Below are 19,393 nucleotides of genomic sequence, written 5' to 3' on the forward strand. Positions count from 1 at the left end.
ACGGCTGGACCAGCTGATATTATTAAGTGGAAGACAGTGCAGATTATTTACAGTATCCCATGCAGTCCCACTGTGAAGTGCAAGCCTCTGTGGAACTCCTTCCATCAGCCATACATCCTGCTGAACTAAATCATACATTAGCAGCATTAGCAGCCTCAGGAGGGCTGTGAATTAGAGATGAAGAGGTGTTGAGTGGCACGGACCTGCAGACCTGCACCAGGGCTCCGTGAGGCCACACAATCCACCTCTACAATCCTCCAAATAAATCTTTTTGTGGCCGGAGCGGCCGGGAAGCCGTGATTCACGACTGCATGCAGGGGAGAGAGGGACTCGCACGATGACTACAGCTCTCCTTCTCCTGTGACACCGGAACAAGCCCTCCTGTGATCCTGTGGCCCACAAGCCCCAAAGAGCATCGCAGCAGTCTGACAAAACAGAGCTGTCACAGTGTGTCTGTATCGAGACATTCGCACGTCTCTCTGTCTTTTCTTTCCCTCCCTCCCTCCCTCCCTCCACCCTGCGTCCCACGGTGTGGACAGAGCTCTCCGCTCTGCACACATTATGCACCATGTGGCTTCAGCCTCATGTGTTGCTCCTGTTTGGACAACGCAAGAGGCAATCAGATCTGTTAAATGTGGCCTCACACTGGGCTCCACACTGATTGGTGTGTCAACACAGGCTGGATTTCGGCTGCCTGCTCAAATGTGACTTTGTTTGTTGTGCCACCCGTTCAAATCCCACTCTTGATCTCATGAATAGGTGAGAGCAAGCTCATCAGATTTGGACGTCCAGCATGAACCCGTCCCAGAGAACAGAGTTTGTGGCAGAGAAGCCGAAAGTTTCTTCAAATACGATGCACAGATCTATATTTTGGTGTTTTTTAACATAATTTCTTTATACATAAAACCTAAAAAAAACCATTTCTCTTTAAGCAACACTTGAAACAAAAAGAAACAAGATGACGTGTCCAATGTTGAGTGACAGGAATGTAGGATGTGATCCAGCAGTTTAAGTGAAGAGGCAGTCGGTCTCTGGAGGACTCTGTGCTGCTGCTGGTGTTGGAGAGCCGGCAGCGAGAGAGGGAGGGAGAGGCACAACCAAATCACTGCAATTAGCAGAAGAAGCAAAGGAGACTAGTGCCCCCCAGTGTTTGCTTGATATATGAATAGTGGCCATCAGCTGCTGTGTGAACTATTTGCATTAAAAAAAACTGTCACCCTGCAGAAATTCCCCTTTTATGTGATGTGCAGCCACCCAGTCAATTTGGAATTAATTTAGTTTTTGGTGCCTATACACCATGAAACCTCACCTTCAAATACTGAAACAATCATTTATATTGTTTGGGTCTCCTGCAGAGTCCCTGTATTTCACGTTGAGTTGGAGTGTTTGCACATGAAGCAGCTCTACCACACTCTGTAGTTCTTCTTCCATGACTTGACAAGATGTCATGCAGAGGTCACGTAGGACATTGGGCCACCTCATCTGCCAGCTGGACGCTATTGGACTGTTCAAGTCACAACCTAAAACAAATCTGTTTCGATCACTAAACAGTTTCCAACGTTTGGTTTTACTCCGAGTCACATGTGATGTACTGTTAGGTGTCAATGCCTGGTGACCTGATTCTATGGTCTCATGTTTTGACAGGTGTTTGCTTTTCGTAATCTGCTTTTAATGTTTGGTTTTACTTATTCATGTGTTTATTTATGATATATATTTAAGGTTTTCTTCTGATATAAAATCTATCATATATATATTATGATTATTATTGTTATGTATCTGAAGCATAATCACTTTAAGTATCACAGTACAACACTGAATCAGTTGTATAATTAAATTCAGTCGAGGCTAAGAAAAGGGAAAAGAACAATGTACTCGAGAGCTTGAGCTTCTGGTTTCTCATTCATGAAGTCACTATGGTCCTTTCAGTGCCGATTCTCCATGGAGAAGCACTAAGACTGCATTGACCTATATTAGCACATGTATTTTCCGCATAGAGTAAAACGTCTTCAGCTATTCTTCCTCCACGCGACTCAATATCCTTCATCCCTTTTGTGTAGGTTGGATTGATCCGTCTCTCCGTCACTGTTTCCACCAGCAGCGTTATCAATGTGTAACATAGGTGAGCGGGGGAGGTCATGTGACCCACAGGGTTTAACCAGGGTGTCATTGTCCTGCATTGGATGAGATGTTACACACACAGGCTGCACTAATGAAGTGACATGACATTAACATGTATAACAAACAGCACAGCTTCGTATGAACTTGCTCTAGAGGCCGGTGTGGATCAGCCCTGGTCAAAGAAAAAAGGCAAAGACGACGTGCTCTGACAAAGAGCCTGCCAGGTTGGTTTAATGACATTTTAAGAACTTCATCTGAATATCCCATTGACACACACACACACACAGCTGAAGTCCTGTCTCTGTGGGAACCGGCTGTGAGCAGGTGGACTTTGCCCACTTGGGGAAGCGACAACAGGAAGAGCAGCCGAGCAGATTCCTGTTCGTCACAGCAGAGGTAAGACACGTTCTAATGGATTTGAGCTGCTCTTATTTGATTCATGCCGAGCGAACCTGGTGTCAAACAGCAGTTGATCACTTTTTGACGAGCAGAAAAGCCCAAGGAAGGGGGCGCTGGTGAGAGGGCTTCATTCATTATGTGACAGAAGGGATGTTCAAGACTTCCGGGCAGAAAGTCCATCCTCATGTCATTTAAATATTATAAAAATAACATTTACAAACATATATTTCCTGTCCAGTCTGAGTCGAAGATACTGAAACATAAGTCAAACTTTTTACTAGTTACTGATATTACAGGAAGTATATTGTTAATGATTAAACTATATATTAATATCCATTTCAAACTGTTTTATAGGCTCTCTGTCATTATTTATCTTGTGGAGCTAATTATATGTTATGTTCCAATGATTCATGGAAAATCAAGGACTTTAAACCCTCATGTCCTCATAAAATAAATTTCCGTCTGTCCGTCCCACCTGATGACAACTGAGTTTCCTCCGAGATCCATTAACCACAACCTATTTGGCCATTAAATATACATACAGCTCTATTAAATGGAGGCTTACGGCCATAATTATGGATGTTAGTCATGGATGGCTCTCAGTGTTTGCGCGATGCATCATTTTTGTAATTACCCATGTATTTGTGCCACATTGCCCTGTTTGCCAATTTACCATCCCTGATGGAAGCGCTGACACTACTCAGAGGGATGCTTTTGTGTCTCCGCCGTGACCTTAACTCGCCTGTTTCTCTGACCTTTCTTCTCCGTCAGTTTTGTGCCTCGGTTGGTGAAGAGATCTTGCAAGCTGTCAGTGGGATGGACCAAACCAACAGCAGCAGTAACGGTGGATATGGACCTCGTCCCCCACCGTACAACCACCAGGAGTCCAAAGAGGGGACTTACACAGGGGTCAGCTATCAGGTTAGTAGTATGCCATGTATTTATATAGAGCTTTTCTCATCTTGATGACACCTCAAAGTGCCATTCACGCACACGTCACCAGCCCAGTACATACAGTGCATCTATGTTCAGCACCTTTTTTATACAAGGGGCAATTTTGGGTTGAGTATCTTGCCTTAGGACACTTTGGCAAGTGGAAATTGGGGACACTAGGATCGAACCACTAACCCCTCATTTGTTGACGACCCTCTCTACCCCCTGAGCCACAGCCGCCCCAGAATGTGTTAAACTAAATTCTGGTTTCTCTCCTATTTATTTTTGGATTAAATGTACCTCTGTTTGTTCAGCATCAGCCAAAATCCCCCAGCACCAGGCTTTGATCATAGATCATTATAAAACCTTAATCATCACAATGTCCACAAGGACTGTTTGAACATTTGATTAAGCAGAGTTGAGAGATTTTCTTTCTTTGATTCGCATCAACGTGAAAACCAAGACCACACTTCACATCGTTTTTTTTGATTTTATGATTATAATTGTCTCGAAGACGCCTGACATGTAATTTAGTTTTTTCTTCATCCAGGTAGGGAAAGGAAATGTCATGGTGGTGTCCCCTCCCGGCCTCTATGATAACGTGGTCCTTTCTGAGGGAGCAGCAGGAGGCCCCCAGCAGTTCACTGAAGCTCCACCTGAATACTCTTCCGGCTTGGAGGAGAGCGGCTTCAGCGACGCTGTTATACGAAGAGGTGAGAGCTGAAAATGGATAAAGTAAATTAAATTACGAAATTCAACTAATTAGCTTTTCAGAATTATCTTGAAATTGATTTGTAATTCAAAGCTGTTCCCTGATCAGCTGTACCCTGCCACACATCACAAATGTTTTCAAACGAGAGGAGGAAATGCAGATTTGGTGGAATCGAATATTTCTGATACAGGGTTGCAGCGTAAACAGCCCTGAACCTGCCTGTCTGCTTCACTCTGGCATTGTCTTCTATCTTCCCCCTGTCTGTTTACCTTACTGTCTGTCATACCTCGCTCTGTGTCCGTGTCAGGTTTCATAAGGAAAGTCTACTTGACCTTGATGATTCAGCTGCTGGTGACAGTCGGGATCATCTGTGCTTTTCTTTACTGGTGAGGCTCCGTCACACAAAGGGCGTTCCATTCTAAAAGAGAGGAGCCCACCACAGACACCTACCCATCCATCCACCTGCAGTTTAGTCTGTCACAGTAGCATCCTTCATCCCAGGGTATCACATTGTCATGCCCACAAAAACCCAAAGCTTCACTGAATTCACCATAAATATGTGAGTCGAGACAAGTTGGTAGAGAATAAAAGAGCCTTTCAACCACATAATATTTTAGCCGGCAGTAGTGTGAGAGCTTTATATGTTTTGTATAATGGATGTGGTAGAACGCAGCTCCTGTAATTTCTTTTCATAAATTGTGCTCAGCTCCCATGTGCCCAATGCTACGTCCTCTGTTAATATTTAATAAAATCCTTCTGCTGCCTCTATCGAATAAATGTTGCCTCCTTTAAACACTCCGCTCTCCCCCTGTTCCTTTTTTTCCTCATCAAATAACAGGGTCACTCTCCGGGAATGGGCGTTGGACACCTACTGGCTCTCCTACTGCATGATGTAAGCTTTCCAAAACATCCAGTGAGATCGTCAACGCCAGACACTTTTTCTCCATTTGACCAGTTCTTCAAACCTTCAGTTCAGTGTCTCACCTGCATGAAATCCACAGGATTCAAATCACAGCTCATCACGGGAGTCTGAATCCCACTCTCAGCACCGTCCAGCGTGACTGTGCATAAATAGTGCACTCAGTGGATTCGCATATTGAACACAGTGCTTATTTCCCGCTGATGGCCTGTTTATTTGCTATTTACGACACACTCTATATTCTCTGTGAAATAGGGCAGTGGTGATGGTGCTCATCGTGGCCTTGTCCTGCTGCAACAACCTCCGTCGTCGAGTCCCCCTCAATTTCATCGCCCTGGGCCTGTTTGTGAGTAGCGGTACCAGCCAGCCATCAAATGAAACCCCCAGCACACCTGCTCAGTTCCAGTTTGTTGTTGTTGTTTTTTTTGCCTTGTATTTACTTTCCATTCCCCCTCCTTCCCTCTCTCCCTCCGTCTCTCCTCCTCCCTGACTCAGACTGTCGCAGAGGGCCTGATGCTCGGATCTGTGGCAGTGTGAGTGTTTGTTTCCGAGGACGAGCCCCGCCGCCGTGCCGACTCATTTGCACAATAACAGCCCCCATTCGATCCATATCTGATAGTATGTTCGTCAGCAGCGATGAAGCCATCAAACCCAGATAAGCTGCTCTCATTGTTGGTGTGCCAAATAAAAAAAAAAAGCCCATGGAATCAGATTTCCCACCCGGAGCATCACAAACACTTCAAAACCAATTTTTCTGCACCAGTGCCTGTGTAAACACAAGTTACCTTTTCCATCTGAGAGACATTTCTTTTTTTTTAACAGCATGTCACTCTGTCAGCAAAGGCACCAGCTGAGGCCTGACTATCAATAATATATTCAGATTATCATATTTATAGGATATTGCCATAACTGAAGCTGCAGCTGATATGAAATGAACTTAGGAAATACATAATGCAGTGCGTGTCCACTGGGGGTCTCTGCCATTGCTCTAGCTGAGACATATAATACAGACTTAAATGAGAAAATAACAAATTTCTTCCAAGGAAGAAATGTTCCCCTTTAGGATGAAAACAGAACCCTACTGTTCATGCATCCACGCCGCCTGCCGAGTAGTTAGACGTGGTACGATGGGGTGTCTCTGCCACCACACATGTGTTTGATATCTCTGTCTGTAGGTACTTTGATGCTGAAGCAGTTCTGTGGGCTGTGGGGGCCACGGCGCTGGTGTCCTTTGCCTTGACTCTGTTTGCGATGCAGTCAAAGGTAAGATCTGTCCCACACTTTGAACTCAGCTTGCAGTTTTAGTGGAAAAGTGTAAATTCGGTAAACTGCGGCGACTTTTGCTTTGCAGTCACAACGTCCACACACTCAGCTGCGTTTCCCGAGCAGTCAGAGTGAAAAGTGTCGAGCCGAGCTGCTGGCAGTGTTTTCTCCATGCAGCCATCAGCAGAGGTTTAGAACTCTGATGGGTTTGCTGTCCAGGCAAAACTGTGATTACTGCTGAGATCAGTGCATTTGTCAATCAAGTTAATTCCTTGTGTCCAGGGGTGGGACAGAGTTAAACCTCAACCTGGCCTGTCCTCACTCTGGCTCCTACCATAAATCTTAAGTTCAGAAATAGCCTGGAGGCTTTTTGTTATTTCCTAAACCCTGTCCCTCTGGCTCCTTTCATTATTAACTGTCTAATAGCTTTTTTTAAAAAGCCAATTGTTTTCTATTTTGATGTTAAAAAAGTAATTTCTGGTGCATTTGGTGCAGTGGTATGTACTTTAAAGGAAGGAAAAACCAGTAACTTGTATTCCTAAACTCTCACCGAGAATCTTGTTGAGAATTTACTGCAAATTTAACATTTGCAGTGCCTGTTCTGAACCTGCCTGCATGGAATGTTCTGTTCCCTGTGTTGATGCTGCAGAGCTACGTCAGAATGATTCCTTGTCATTAGTGAGTCTTTGGACGTTGTGTGCAAAGCTTTTTATAAACAGTCTATGGTGCAGAGTGAAGTTAGAAAACTTGGTGTTCATCCTGCCTGGTTTATCTGCAGTGAGGATCTTATAGTCAAAGTTTTTCGTATAATGAAACTGAATTGCTGAATTACTTTTTAGCGACACTATCCTCAGACCCAGGTTCACAGTTTTTTAAAACAAAAGCTCTGTAATTCAGCTCGATATAAAGCATTACAGCAAAAATTATAGAGATAGATATTGCTGCTGTAGTTTATCCGAGGCTGTAGAAGAAGACATGTTAAACTCTGCAGACTGACAGTGAACTGCCCCTCTGACTGCTACGGAGCACTGGTTGCCTGTTTACTCCAATTTTATTAACAATGAAATGTTCAAATTGCACCAATTTGAATACTGCACTTCCCGTGGCCATGAAGAATACATATGCCAAATGTCAAGCTGATAAGATGAACGCTTTGTGTAGATATTTGTTCCACATACAGGCCGACGTCTTTAAATAGATTAAATAAAAGATTTTTCTTTTGGAAGACATTGAACATTTTACAGTTTGTTGTACCAGTGTTAATCTTGCACAATGACACTTGGTTCATAGTTTAATTAGTGCAAATGTTTAATTAGTAAGGGCGGGAGTGAGGAGACCCTTTAAGAACAGCTCCACATGTATTGAAGCAGAAAGTGGAGCTGATAACTCGGCTCATAATCACATCCAGGACAAAAGTTTTCAAACGAGCAGTGAGGCAAAAAAAAAATAAAAAATAGAGACTGATGAAATAAATGTGGCTGAAGTCAAATTGAATTTTAAGTCCCTGTTAATTGTTTCCCAAATGCAGTTTGGAATTCCACACATTCTGCCACTTGTGCTTGTGCAGATATTCAGTCTTTGTGCTTAGGTTTGATAAAAGGGGCGAGCAGGTGTCTAATGATTACAGAGAATATATGAGCTTTTAAATGCTCTTCGCTCGTGATTAATCTGAGGCAGGGAGGCATGTGCACCAGGTTTAAACAGTCTGCATACCGAGGGTTATACTAGGATATGAATAGACCCATAAAAGATATCGTTTTTTTGGTCGAGCGAGCAGTCACTAACACACTTTAAGTTTATATTTTATAACCTCACATTCACACAGGGCTTTTTTTGTGTCTGTCGTTGTCATATAAAATGTTTGGGCATGAGGTGATGAGTGCTTCTCCTGAACTGACTGCCATCTTTTCCCTTCAGTCGATGTGAGAAGGGCACGCAGGCCAAAATCCCACCTCCGCTCCCCTCCTCTATGCCTGCGCTGCATCTTGTTGATTAATTATCCAGGATCTTTGTATCCAGAATCGTTAGGATTTTCTTCTGTGTTAAACGGCAATATGTCTTCATCATTGAGTAATCTGCGGTGGCTCGCGGCACAGCTGCAATGCAGACGACCTTGAGCGGCCCCCGGCTTTTATGGCAGTGATGAGTTTAAATGTTCTGTCTCCAGTTTTCTGTTTGAGAGGCTCCTCACATTCAGTGTCACTCTCTCTCTCTCTCTCTCTCTCTGGCAACAGTGGGACTTCACTGCAGCAAATGGCAGCCTGTGGGTGTTCGCCTGGACCCTCTTCTCCTTTGCAATGCTCTGTGCCATCCTGCGCTCTCAGGTAAATCAAGGGGCCATTGTGTTTACTGTGAGAATGGCTCTGAAATGCATTGCAGCAGCAGTACAGTTAGAGGCAGACGTACAGCCTCCGAGCTTTTATTCCTACGATGTACTGGCACTGACCTGCGTGCTGAGCAGACTATAAAGAAGAAAGTGTGCACTCTCAAACCTTGCAGGAGTTCCACTGATCTCAGACTGATGCATATAAAAAAAATTCACTGTTTACTGTTAACTGTGACTGCCTTAAGCTGGGGATGTGCAGAAATAAGCATTCTGCTGATTTTAAATGGCTAAACGCGTGAAATGAACTGGAACCGAAAATAAACAGGGCTGTCCTGAAGAATATTGCGTCCACCATTTATCAGCCTTCACCATCATATTCACTGTACAGAGCAACTAGAGAGTAAAGGACAGTAATGTATTACTACTACTTCTGAGTGAACAGATGAGACCAGGAAATAATATACACCTTTAAATACCTGCTCCTCTCAATTGTGTCAGAAATGATCAATAATAATAACATTTGTGTTTTTCCTTCATCAGTATCTTTACATCGTGTACGCCTGCCTGGGAACTCTGCTGTTTTCCTTGGTAAGTCCACTCAAACTTTCATGACAGAATAGGATCTTCTGCCACACTCATTGAAAACAAGTGACCTTTCTGAAATGAAAGAAAGCATCATCACCGAAAAGAAGGTTGAATGTCAAGTAAGTGTATGTGATGTAAGGTCTGATCCCCGGGCTGAGCGGCCTGCCACCAGCGTTTGTCACAGTAGTTAGTGTCGAGAGAGAGACTCTGACGTCCTCGTGCCCTTTCATTTAAATTATGCGCCGCGTAACAGCGGTGGGCTTCATTTTCACAGCTACCTCTCTGTGTGCCTTTGGCATTAACAGCAAATGTTGTGACCCTTCCCGTCAGCCGGTGGAACAAACTGCGCCTGCACGCCGAGCGGAACAGGCTGTCAGCAGACACTCACAACTACATTATCATTGATACGGGCTGTTTGTCTGTACGGTCCCCCTCTAAGAGATTAGAAATACTACCCTGGTTACTGTAACCAGTGCTGCGTCTCTTTGTCATCACACTAACACGCCGCCCTCAGATGTCACTGCTGCTCTTGTTGAAGCGTCTCATCTCTCTGTGTCTCTCTGCAGTACCTGGTGTTCGATACCCAGCTCATCCTGGGCGGGAAACACAGAAAGTATGAGCTGTCTCCTGAGGAGTATGTGTTCGCTGCCCTGAACCTCTATTTGGACATTGTCTCCCTGTTCCTGCTCCTGCTGCAGCTCATCGGCCTCTGCCGCTGACACAACACGCCAGGACTCACATCCCATAATCAACACAGAGACACAAGACGACTGCTTTTGTTAAAATATCAAAATCTACAACTGGATTACATGTTTCTACAATGATACTGAACTAGGATTGACAAACCACTTGACACTCTTGTTATCATATTTGCGCAGTTCTTTCTCTTGATGTTCACACATCAAAGTGAAAGTTATTATGCACTGGCATTTTATTAAGTGATTTTCCCATTTGATTTTTATTCTGCTGTAAAATATGTTGCCACCCTTAAATCAAAATTCAGCCTGCTTAATATGCATTTCATTAAAGTTAACTTAACTGTTGTTTTTATTTCCAGTGTTCTGAAACAAGAAGCTGTGATGGAAGGCGAACAAAGAGAAACTGAACAGCCACAGTAACATTATCACTTCAAAGTAGCTCAGTCATCCTGTGAGCTGAGCTGCGTTCACTTAACTTTGAAGTCTTGTCCAATTAATGACCAGTGTTGAGGGATCTGTTCAAATGAAGCTCGTGTAAAACCAGATTCCAGAAACTAATTTAACTCCATTAAAGGCTGTGTGGAATTTAGTGACATCTAGTGGTGAAGTTGCGTGTTGCAGCGTGAGTTGACTTAATTTGATTGCTTTTATCAGTGCATTTCTTTGCAAACATGAACGAGAACCTGTGGAAACCTTCAGTTGTCGTTAAAACTCAAAAGGTGTTTAGTTTGTCCAGTCTGGGCAACTGTAAAAAAAAAACATGGCAGCGTCCGTAGAGAGGACCCGCTCCTGATGTAAATAAACAGTATTTAAATATAAAGGGCCCATTCTAGGGTAAAGAAAACATTAATTTGTACATTTAGATGAAACACACAGATCATCTGCCAAAGATCATTTTCACCTCAATCTTACACACTGGACCTTTAAAAGACAGAAAGTTTTTTCCTTCAGATAAAACTGTGACAGTGTCATATGTATGAATAAAGCACACCAATTAAAACTCAACACATAGTTTATTGGCATCACACATCAAACTTTTTTTTTTTCATATAAAGAGGGAATGTATCAAGTATAGACTATGAAAGTGCAAATAGCATTTCAAGGATTAGTTGCTTTACAATAGAAAATCTCAATGTGTTACAAAATGTTATATGCCATTTGAAAAGAAATCACCTGGACATTAGAGGTGAAATACTAAGGAAGTACAAACTCTATTCAGACTCGTTCCCGTTTCATGCACAGCATAGTGTTACACAAAGAGGGACACTTGTGTTAGATGCTCCGTTTAACCCACTAAACACGAACCGAGTCCGACAAAGTTAGTCCCACTAACCATATGGCACTCACAGTTTCACAACTTCAAGACACAAGCGATCGCTACGTTTAGATTTACTGTGGCTCTCTACATCTCCTCGAAAAGAAAGAACGGTCATTTACTTCAGTCTGTTCAGAAACAATTAAAACATTGATGTGTTCATTTCATATCAGTTAATCATAATTGCGTTTCTGTAGTGGATCAAGATCATTTTAAATAAATACCGACCTCATATTGCAACTTTCCTCCATTTTTAGTGTCTGACTTCAGGTAAGATTGGTGACACACATACAGTGGATCAACAAAGTCGATACAGTGATTTGAGTTTCTAAACCACAGGAAAACCAACTGTTTTGAAAAGTAAGACAAGATTTCCTACTGCACAAAAAAAAGAGAAATAAAGCCAGAAAGATTTTGAGAGTGTGACATTAAAACCAAATCATAGGAAATCAGTGTTACCCTCTAACCTAATACTTCTAGAACGAACGAAAAGCCTCATGCTACAAATATTTTCTTGAAGGAAAAAAAAAATATCAAGAGCTCATGTCTGCACACTTCAAACTTAATGTGAGAGAAGTAACTTTAAGGTAACAGGTGTTTGTTTTTTCTTTACACTGTAAATACTGTGTAATTAGCACTCAGAAGAATCACGTGTGAACGAGGATTACATAACTGTGATTGACGTAAAGGCACTGTGTAGGGAACCGTTTAAAAAAACAAGGGACTCCTCGTTGGAGCAAACACACGTTCGCATTCTCTCGATGGCCGGGACGTCTGCAGGGCGCTGAGAAGGCTTCGCTCGCTTCACGCTCACCAAGAGATTGATTACAGCGACTCGGGCTTGATTGATTAATTCACCAGAATCTGAATGTGATTGCTTGATTATCTCTTTGACTGGCCTTTTTTTTCTGCTGCGTATAAACAAGACGACTTTGCTGTCGACATCGTCTGTCACGCTCCTCATTCCGCTGCAGTACCCCCCCGACATTGGTTTTAACAGGAGTTACAATGGGATTCAGAAAGCGCTGTTGCAAAGGTGCGAGCTGATTGATGCTCAGCAGCCCCTCTGGGCCTGTCAGCGTTTGTTGTTTTTGAAGCTCTCTTGACATTTCCTTTTCAAACTGTTCTCGGATTGAGGCTCTGAGATGAATAGGTGCTACCTCGCTCCTGCTCGTCTGAATGATGCGAGTGTTTCACGTAATGAAGTACACAACCGTTATGGTCTGGAACTACAGATTTACACAGCACACTACAGCTTTTAGAATTTAAATTTCACTCAGCCGCAATCTCAAAAATATGGCTGGAGACTTTCACATTACCGTTTAGCTGAGTCATTGAGATTGTAAGAAGCAGGCACAACTTGCTGTGAATAATCCACTTGGTGACTGCAGACTGTGCTTTTGCAAGTCAGTGTTTGGCACCTATGAAGACGACAGATATGGACAGGAATGAGAACTCTTTCTCAGACTGTACCCTACAGATTTAATATTGGATATTAAACTGCTGCCTATGCACAAGGGGAAAAACCTCCCTCAGACCTGATCCAGACACATACAGTAGGCTTTTACTCCAGTGGAAAAATAAAATACCTGCACAAGGATTACGTCTCTAAATCTCTCGCCTCCTAAATCTGCTTTCAGGAAAAGCAACTTGTTCATATTTCTATCAGCAGAGAATCGTTTATGGAAATATATCATTGAAATTCATAATCTCTCCTTCAGTTAGTGCTTTGTTTTCAGGAGGGCTGGTTAATGGGGGATTGCCTCTACAGTCACCACAGGAAAGGACCTGACTGCAGTGTTAGACTAAACTAAGAGTCTTAAAACTTCTTCCCCCTCTGTCCACCCAAGTATGAACTGACACATTCTTCATTCTGTTTACATTCCATCAAATAAAACTCTTTCAACCTCTAGTGTTTTTTGGCCTTTCAAAAAAAAAGAAAGAAAAAAAGATCCTTGCCACCTCAGCCAATCAGATCATACTAGGTGCACTTGCTCCTCCCACTCAGAGGAGCTGGTGCTGGGCAGCTGGTCGGATATAGAGTCACATTGCGGAGTGTCGACGCGGCAGACCTTCGAGCCTCTGCGCTCTGCGGGGTCTCCACTTGGTTCAAGCGCACCCATGTACGGTAGCTGCATAGTTTCCAGCCCCACAAGATCCAACTGGGTCGGCCTCTCCGCCACGGCACAGTCCTTTTCCTCCATGTCACTCAGTCTCCGAGAGCAGAAACCCACGTCTGCCATCACTTCCTGAGGCAGGACGACCACGCCGGGTTTCTCGTCATCTTGCGGGCAGCCCCTTCCGCCTGCATGTAGTGCGCCCAGGTTTGAATCTGTGTCGGAGGAGGTTGATGAAACCAGGGTGATGCCTTGAGGATTCATGTCGTGGAACCACGCCATGATGTTGCCCAGCAGGTTAGCATTTGCAGCTAACGCAGAGGACGAGGATGGGTCGTGGCTGCCGCATGTATTTGAATCTATTGTGTCACTAGAAGAGGAGAAGAGGCCTGTCGACGAGCTGCTGCCACCTTGGGCCACTGGTATGGGTAGAGAGGCCCTGTATGCCCGGTGGCGACTGTCATGATGCTGCACGGAGGCGTTAACACTGGTAGCAGCAGAATAATGGCTGCCGATGTTGATGTTGCTGAGTCTTGCCAAGTTATCTCCCAGCTCCAGCAGTTCTGAGCTGCTTAGGGAAGCTCTAGGGAGGATCTCTACACCAGGAGCCCTCTGCTCAAGCCTAGAAGGCAGGGAGGTGCCAATAGCGCCAAGAGAGGCTTCGTTGGCAAGGATCTCGTGGCTGGACCCACTCCCAGCCAGGCCAGAGTCCTGGAGAGACAGCTGAATGGCCAGTAAAATGTTAGGGTCGTCGTCATCGAATGAACCGAGACCCTGCAAGAAAACAAAGGATACACAGTGTCACAGTTTATGCAGAGTACCTGAAACCAGGCCACATCATCCAGTTACAGCAACAACAGTTTTTAAAGCTCCAGTTCGACTCAAACCTGCAAAATCTTTTAGTAAAGAAAGTAGAAGCAGCAGCAGGTTAGAAATGATGATCAGACGTGATATGCACCATCTACAGATAAAGAAACTAATTCAGTTGTGACCCAGTTTTTCTCTTTTAAAGTTTATGTTTAGCTTTTTGCTGTGAGAGAGTGTGTGTGTGTGTGTGTGTGTGTGTGTGTGTGTGTGTGTGTGTGTGTGTGTGTGTGTGTGTGTGTGTGTGTGTGCGTGCGTGCGTGCGTGCGTGCGTGCGTGCGTGCGTGCGAGTTTGAGGCTTTACATTTTACGACTCTGTAATGGCAAAAGGCTGAAAGCTTGACAATGTTGGATATTTTTGCTGTCAACATCTCCCATGAAATCATAGTGATTTAGTCCCAGTGTGTTCTGACTTCCCAGTGCCCATGTTAGTTATGATGAATGAGGATTTCATCCGGTCGAACACTGTGATGTGTTTTTATAGTTTTTGGACAATATCTAAAACGAAAGACAATACTACTTGTTTTTTTACATTAAACACACGAGGCTAACGTGAGACTTTACTCATACTAGCCATGTTCTGTACTTGTATCATCTGTCAACTGGATTCTCTTTGGCCCCACTTTATTTGAATTTCAACTCTTGAATTAATCTTCTCTCTTTTGTATAATTCATCAGTCTGCAAAACCATAGTAGGAAGTGCATCAAAACTTTTAAAAGTGTTCTTTAAAACTGCCTTTGAAGTAAAACTAAATTAAAAATGGTCAAACAAAATCATTATCAAGCCCAGAAACTTGATTATGAGAAATATGTGTTATCATCTTAAAGGTTTTACAGGCTGAGGTGTTTGGTTGAGATGAAATTGTAAACTGTGTCTCACCATCAGAGGACCTTGTCTTCGTCCACCTCCGACATCATCTTTGGAGAAAAGGAGATTGACAAAACAGTCACATACAGAAAAACTGATTCTTTACAGCAGCACTTTGATAGCAATTAAGACCATTCAGGAAAATCTTCTCCATTTCAATGAACGCTGCAAAAGCAGCAAGTGAGAGCAACCTGACGGAGCATGTGCATTCAGCACTTTTTCTGGAAATTCACTAATTCAGTATCTTGGTCTGAAATCAATTAATCCTTGTTGGAAAAACAGAACCAATTAGCTGGCTTCAAAACTGCAAACTCTGACCATCTTTCACTCCACGCAGCCAAAAACAAAGCAGCAGCGTGATGGACGACACTGATGGATTGCAAATATTGGCTTGTTGAACTTGAGCAGCTGTGATTTTTCAAAGTTTGAGGCTGTACTCTAATTTGCACGCTCCCAATTCCTGCATTAGTTGGACAGCGCTGAGGATTGTAGGTGAGGGGGTGGGATGAAAACACTTTGCTTGCCTGAACTTGCATAATGTAGCTTTAATGAAATTACCAAGTCCTCAACCAAGATAAAAAAGTTAGAAACCCCAGAGGGGGAACGCTGTGCGTCCACTGCAGTACCTAAAGCGCTGTCGCTGGGGTCGTCGGGGTCGGGTGTGCTGCTACGCAGACTGGACATGTCCCCTCGCCTCCGCTGTCGGTGTCTCCGTCTGTACTGGAACTCTGCATACTCCTTATAAGATCAAGAAGAAAAAGGCATTTCAATAACACATGTCACCAAGTACCATTGTCTACATTCACTTCTATGGCTTAATTTATCTGATCACTTGGTCCACAACTGTCAAACAAGTTCTAGATTGGCAATACATGGCTCCTGTTTTAATCAATTCATATCCCACTCTTTTATTGATGTCAAAATGAATGAATACGTCAATATGTAAACGTGTGACTCTGATTCGAGTAGCAGAGAGCTTTGCTTTAAATCTGGTGTGAGGCTTGTGTTCGTGGAAAGATCAGCACCACAAGACTTCAAACTTCAAACCCTTTTATCTCCAGACCAAGCCTTTAGTCATTAGGCACCAGTCTAGAAAGAATCCAAGCAGAACAAACTCCGACTGGTAAGGAATTGGAAATTAAGCAACAAGAGGCCTGAGGTGCAGATGTTCGAGTGTGTGTGTGTGTGTGTGTGTGTGCGTGCGTGCGTGCGTGCGTGCGTGCGTGCGTGCGTGCGTGCGTGCGTTTGTGTGTGTGTGTGTGTGTGTGGGTATATGCCCAACTAATCTCAGAGGCAACCAGAATACCTTATCAAACATGAAAGTGGTGTTATTAAAAAAGAAAGTCAATAAAAAATGTATTTACTTGCAGAATGAATTTGAATCCATATCCATATTTTGTCCAGGTTAAGTTTGAGTGACAACAAAAAGAAAGTGAACCCTTTGAAATCAACTGGTCAGAACAACAGACAAACTATGAGCTTCAGCTGATAACACAAAAACTATGACAATGTTTCGTGTCTTTATTGAAACATTTCCTGCACTTTCACAAAGCTGGTGGAGAAAATGTTTGGATTTACCAACTGGTTAAAACGTCCTTTGGCAAAAACAACTGCAAACAAACACTTTGTGTAGCTGCAGATCAGAACTGCACGATGCTCAGGAGGAAATTTGTCTCTTCTTTCCAACAGAACTGTTTCAGCTCAGACATAATCTTATGGTGTCTGGCGTGAACGGCTCTCCTGAGGTCATTCCTGGACATCTCCACTAAGGTCTGGGATCTGACTGGGCTACTGCAGATGGAGCATTTTCTTAGTTTAAAGTTATTCTGTAGTACATTTAATTTGTTGTTCAGAAGAACTTGTGAGAAATTAATAAGATGAATTTTTACTTGCAATGGTGGCAAGCTGTGTTTTTGAGTGTCTAAAATAGAGAAGTTAGTTAGTTAGTTAGTTTTAGTTTGAAAACTCTGGGACTGCATTGTAGTGTGGGCGGGCAAAAATAGTACATGTTGGAAACAATGACGCACTCACCCACATTTGCTTCCTGATTTGACTCAAGTACCAGCAGTGAAGGCAAAAAGTTGCTCACAGTCAGCCACAGTTCCACCTCTGTGTCGGTGCAAGAAAAGTAAACCCATGTCTTAAACTTTACCATAGTTTCCTTTGCAGTGACTAAGCCGCCAACAGCAGAGTAGACAATCTGATTCCTGTTTACACCAACATGCAGCATTGATGTAGCCTTAGTGCTTCATGTTCTTCCCATTTAATCTTGGCTTAGTTCAATCAGACAAACAAATATTTGTAGTTGTAGTTGTGTTGTGGAAAGTCAAAATGCACTTTGGCAAACTTTTGGCCTCAGTAGGTTTGTTCTGTCCTGCTGTGGACAACACACGCCTAAACTCTGGGCATCTGCTTTGTCAGAAGTTGTTGAACTAAATCATGTTTATTTATAGTTTGCCTAACTGTGGACGACTCATCTCTATACTCATTGAAATCTTTCTAACCCTTCCCAGCTTTTTGCAAATGAACACTTCTTGAGAAGCCTTCGGAGATCTCTCTTTCCTGTCGGCCACGGTTCAACAGCAGATGGTTCTTGTGAAAAAGCAAACTTTAAATGTTTGTGGGGGTTTTTTTAAGTTAAAGTTGCTCTAACCTCTCCACCTCCTGTCTGCTTTCATTGATTTGACACCAGGTTCACTAACTCTTGTCTCCAGTTAGCTTTGGTTTATTTCGGCAGCCTTGGGGCTCACATCCTTTTTCTAACCTACACTGCGAATGTTTCAACAATGTTTTCGGTACGAGTGTTATTAGTATAAATAGAAAGATTGTGAAGTTAGTAGATTGAAGAAAAGATTGTGTTTGTTCATTATTGTAACTCTGACCATATTTCACACACATATAAACATAAATTGGGCCTATTTACTTTGCCATTAAATGTGTGTGAAGATTCTTCTTTGCATCAATGAAGGAAACAATGACTGACATGTCAAGAGATACAATAATGGTGTGATGACATCAGACGAATAGTGTATAATGCAGCCTAATAAAGTCATAAAATATATCCACTGACATCAAATTTTACAGGGAGTATATAACTAATTTTGGCATATACTACATAGAAACTGAAAACAAAATAGAGCATTTGTATGTAGTGTATACATAGCTTCAGTACTTGTAGTGGTCAGAGGTCAACTGAGAGATCATTTCAATGCCAATCTGGTGAAAAACACACAGCTGCTCTCTGGTGTTTCTTGGACTGAACATACACATCTGCACATCAGCACCTCGGGACATAATCAACTGTATTCTCCGTTCAATCATCTCATGCCTTTGCAAAAGTCATTGAGTCATATTCTTATAATCAAAAGCCTGTCACCCAAACGCCCTCTTTTCCATACGCTCTAAAAATAGCTCACTATAAAGTGATCTGCCGGCATTGTAAGAACCATGGAGCGGACCATCTGTAGCTGCGTCTGTGAGGTGGTGTCGTCCCACTTTGATTATTACGATGGTGTCCCCATTAACTGCTGCAGCTGAGACACAGCCTCTTCATTAGGACAATAGATATGCTTTAAGAACTTTATGGTGTTTCTGGCATCTGGCAGTTTTAACTATGAATTTAATTGTCGATGAAAAAAGAATAAAATACTGAATGACTTTTTAATAATTTAAATTACCTGGTTTAATTTAATTTGTCCTTACAGCTTGTACATGCTTTATGCTGGCTTGAAAATGACATTCGTCAATAAAGATAAATCAATAACAGTCAAGCACCGTTCAGGAAGCATATATGCATTAAGATAATGCCTCATTTGGCTTCATATCTTATAATTAAAAAAACAACAACATGATCAGATGGGAGTTCCGTTCCTGATAAACAACTTATTACAACATAACTGGACATTTTATGATTAGCAGAATGCTCCATAAAAGCACAATAGCTTGTTCTAAACGTCCCTCTGGCATCGGTGTGAGTCATGTCTCTTGCAGACAAGCTGCTGCATCAGGTTTACTCGCTCGATAGCTTGCTGATTTCAGTTTGGAAATGGTAAAAACAACACAATTAACACAGTGGGTCCTGATTTGAATGAAACAATTATTTTTCCAACAGTGGCTGTTTACTTCGTAAAACTTAAGTAAAAAGAATCTTTACAAAGCTTTACTTGTGATTGAGCTGAGCAGGCAGAGGGCGAAGTGTTTCAAAATGTCTTTTTCAAACTGGCAGACGAGACAAATCTTTCCTTTTGTTTCACTGACGATAGGGAAACAGCCGCTT

The 19,393-nt window shown here is 42.7% G+C and overlaps 2 protein-coding genes across 3 annotated transcripts in view; one reads left to right on the forward strand and one right to left on the reverse strand.

Moving 5' to 3' along the window:
- Nucleotides 1-3,292: 3,292 nt before the first annotated feature.
- On the forward strand, nucleotides 3,293-10,356 carry zgc:110410 (uncharacterized protein LOC553618 homolog). The gene is made up of 10 exons (XM_035164146.2): nucleotides 3,293-3,438; nucleotides 4,001-4,163; nucleotides 4,470-4,548; nucleotides 5,001-5,054; nucleotides 5,337-5,427; nucleotides 5,577-5,614; nucleotides 6,257-6,344; nucleotides 8,579-8,668; nucleotides 9,211-9,258; nucleotides 9,822-10,356. The coding sequence occupies exons 1-10, from the start codon at nucleotides 3,334-3,336 to the stop codon at nucleotides 9,972-9,974; spliced, it is 909 nt and encodes a 302-aa protein (XP_035020037.1). The 5' UTR covers nucleotides 3,293-3,333; the 3' UTR covers nucleotides 9,975-10,356.
- Nucleotides 10,357-10,947: 591 nt separating this feature from the next.
- LOC118113542 (ankyrin repeat and IBR domain-containing protein 1) overlaps nucleotides 10,948-19,393 on the reverse strand; it is a 38,642-nt gene continuing 30,196 nt past the window's right edge. For both annotated transcript variants that reach the window (XM_035163342.1, XM_035163343.2), the window contains exons 18-20: nucleotides 15,744-15,855; nucleotides 15,130-15,167; nucleotides 10,948-14,159 (exon numbers count right to left, since the gene is read on the reverse strand). In XM_035163342.1, coding sequence (XP_035019233.1) covers nucleotides 13,245-14,159; nucleotides 15,130-15,167; nucleotides 15,744-15,855 — 1,065 coding nt within the window. In that variant the 3' untranslated portion in view covers nucleotides 10,948-13,244. The remainder of the gene's footprint in view (nucleotides 14,160-15,129; nucleotides 15,168-15,743; nucleotides 15,856-19,393) is intronic.

This window comes from Hippoglossus stenolepis, chromosome 8 (genome assembly GCF_022539355.2).
Source record: "Hippoglossus stenolepis isolate QCI-W04-F060 chromosome 8, HSTE1.2, whole genome shotgun sequence".
Classification (NCBI taxonomy): Eukaryota; Metazoa; Chordata; class Actinopteri; order Pleuronectiformes; family Pleuronectidae; genus Hippoglossus; species Hippoglossus stenolepis.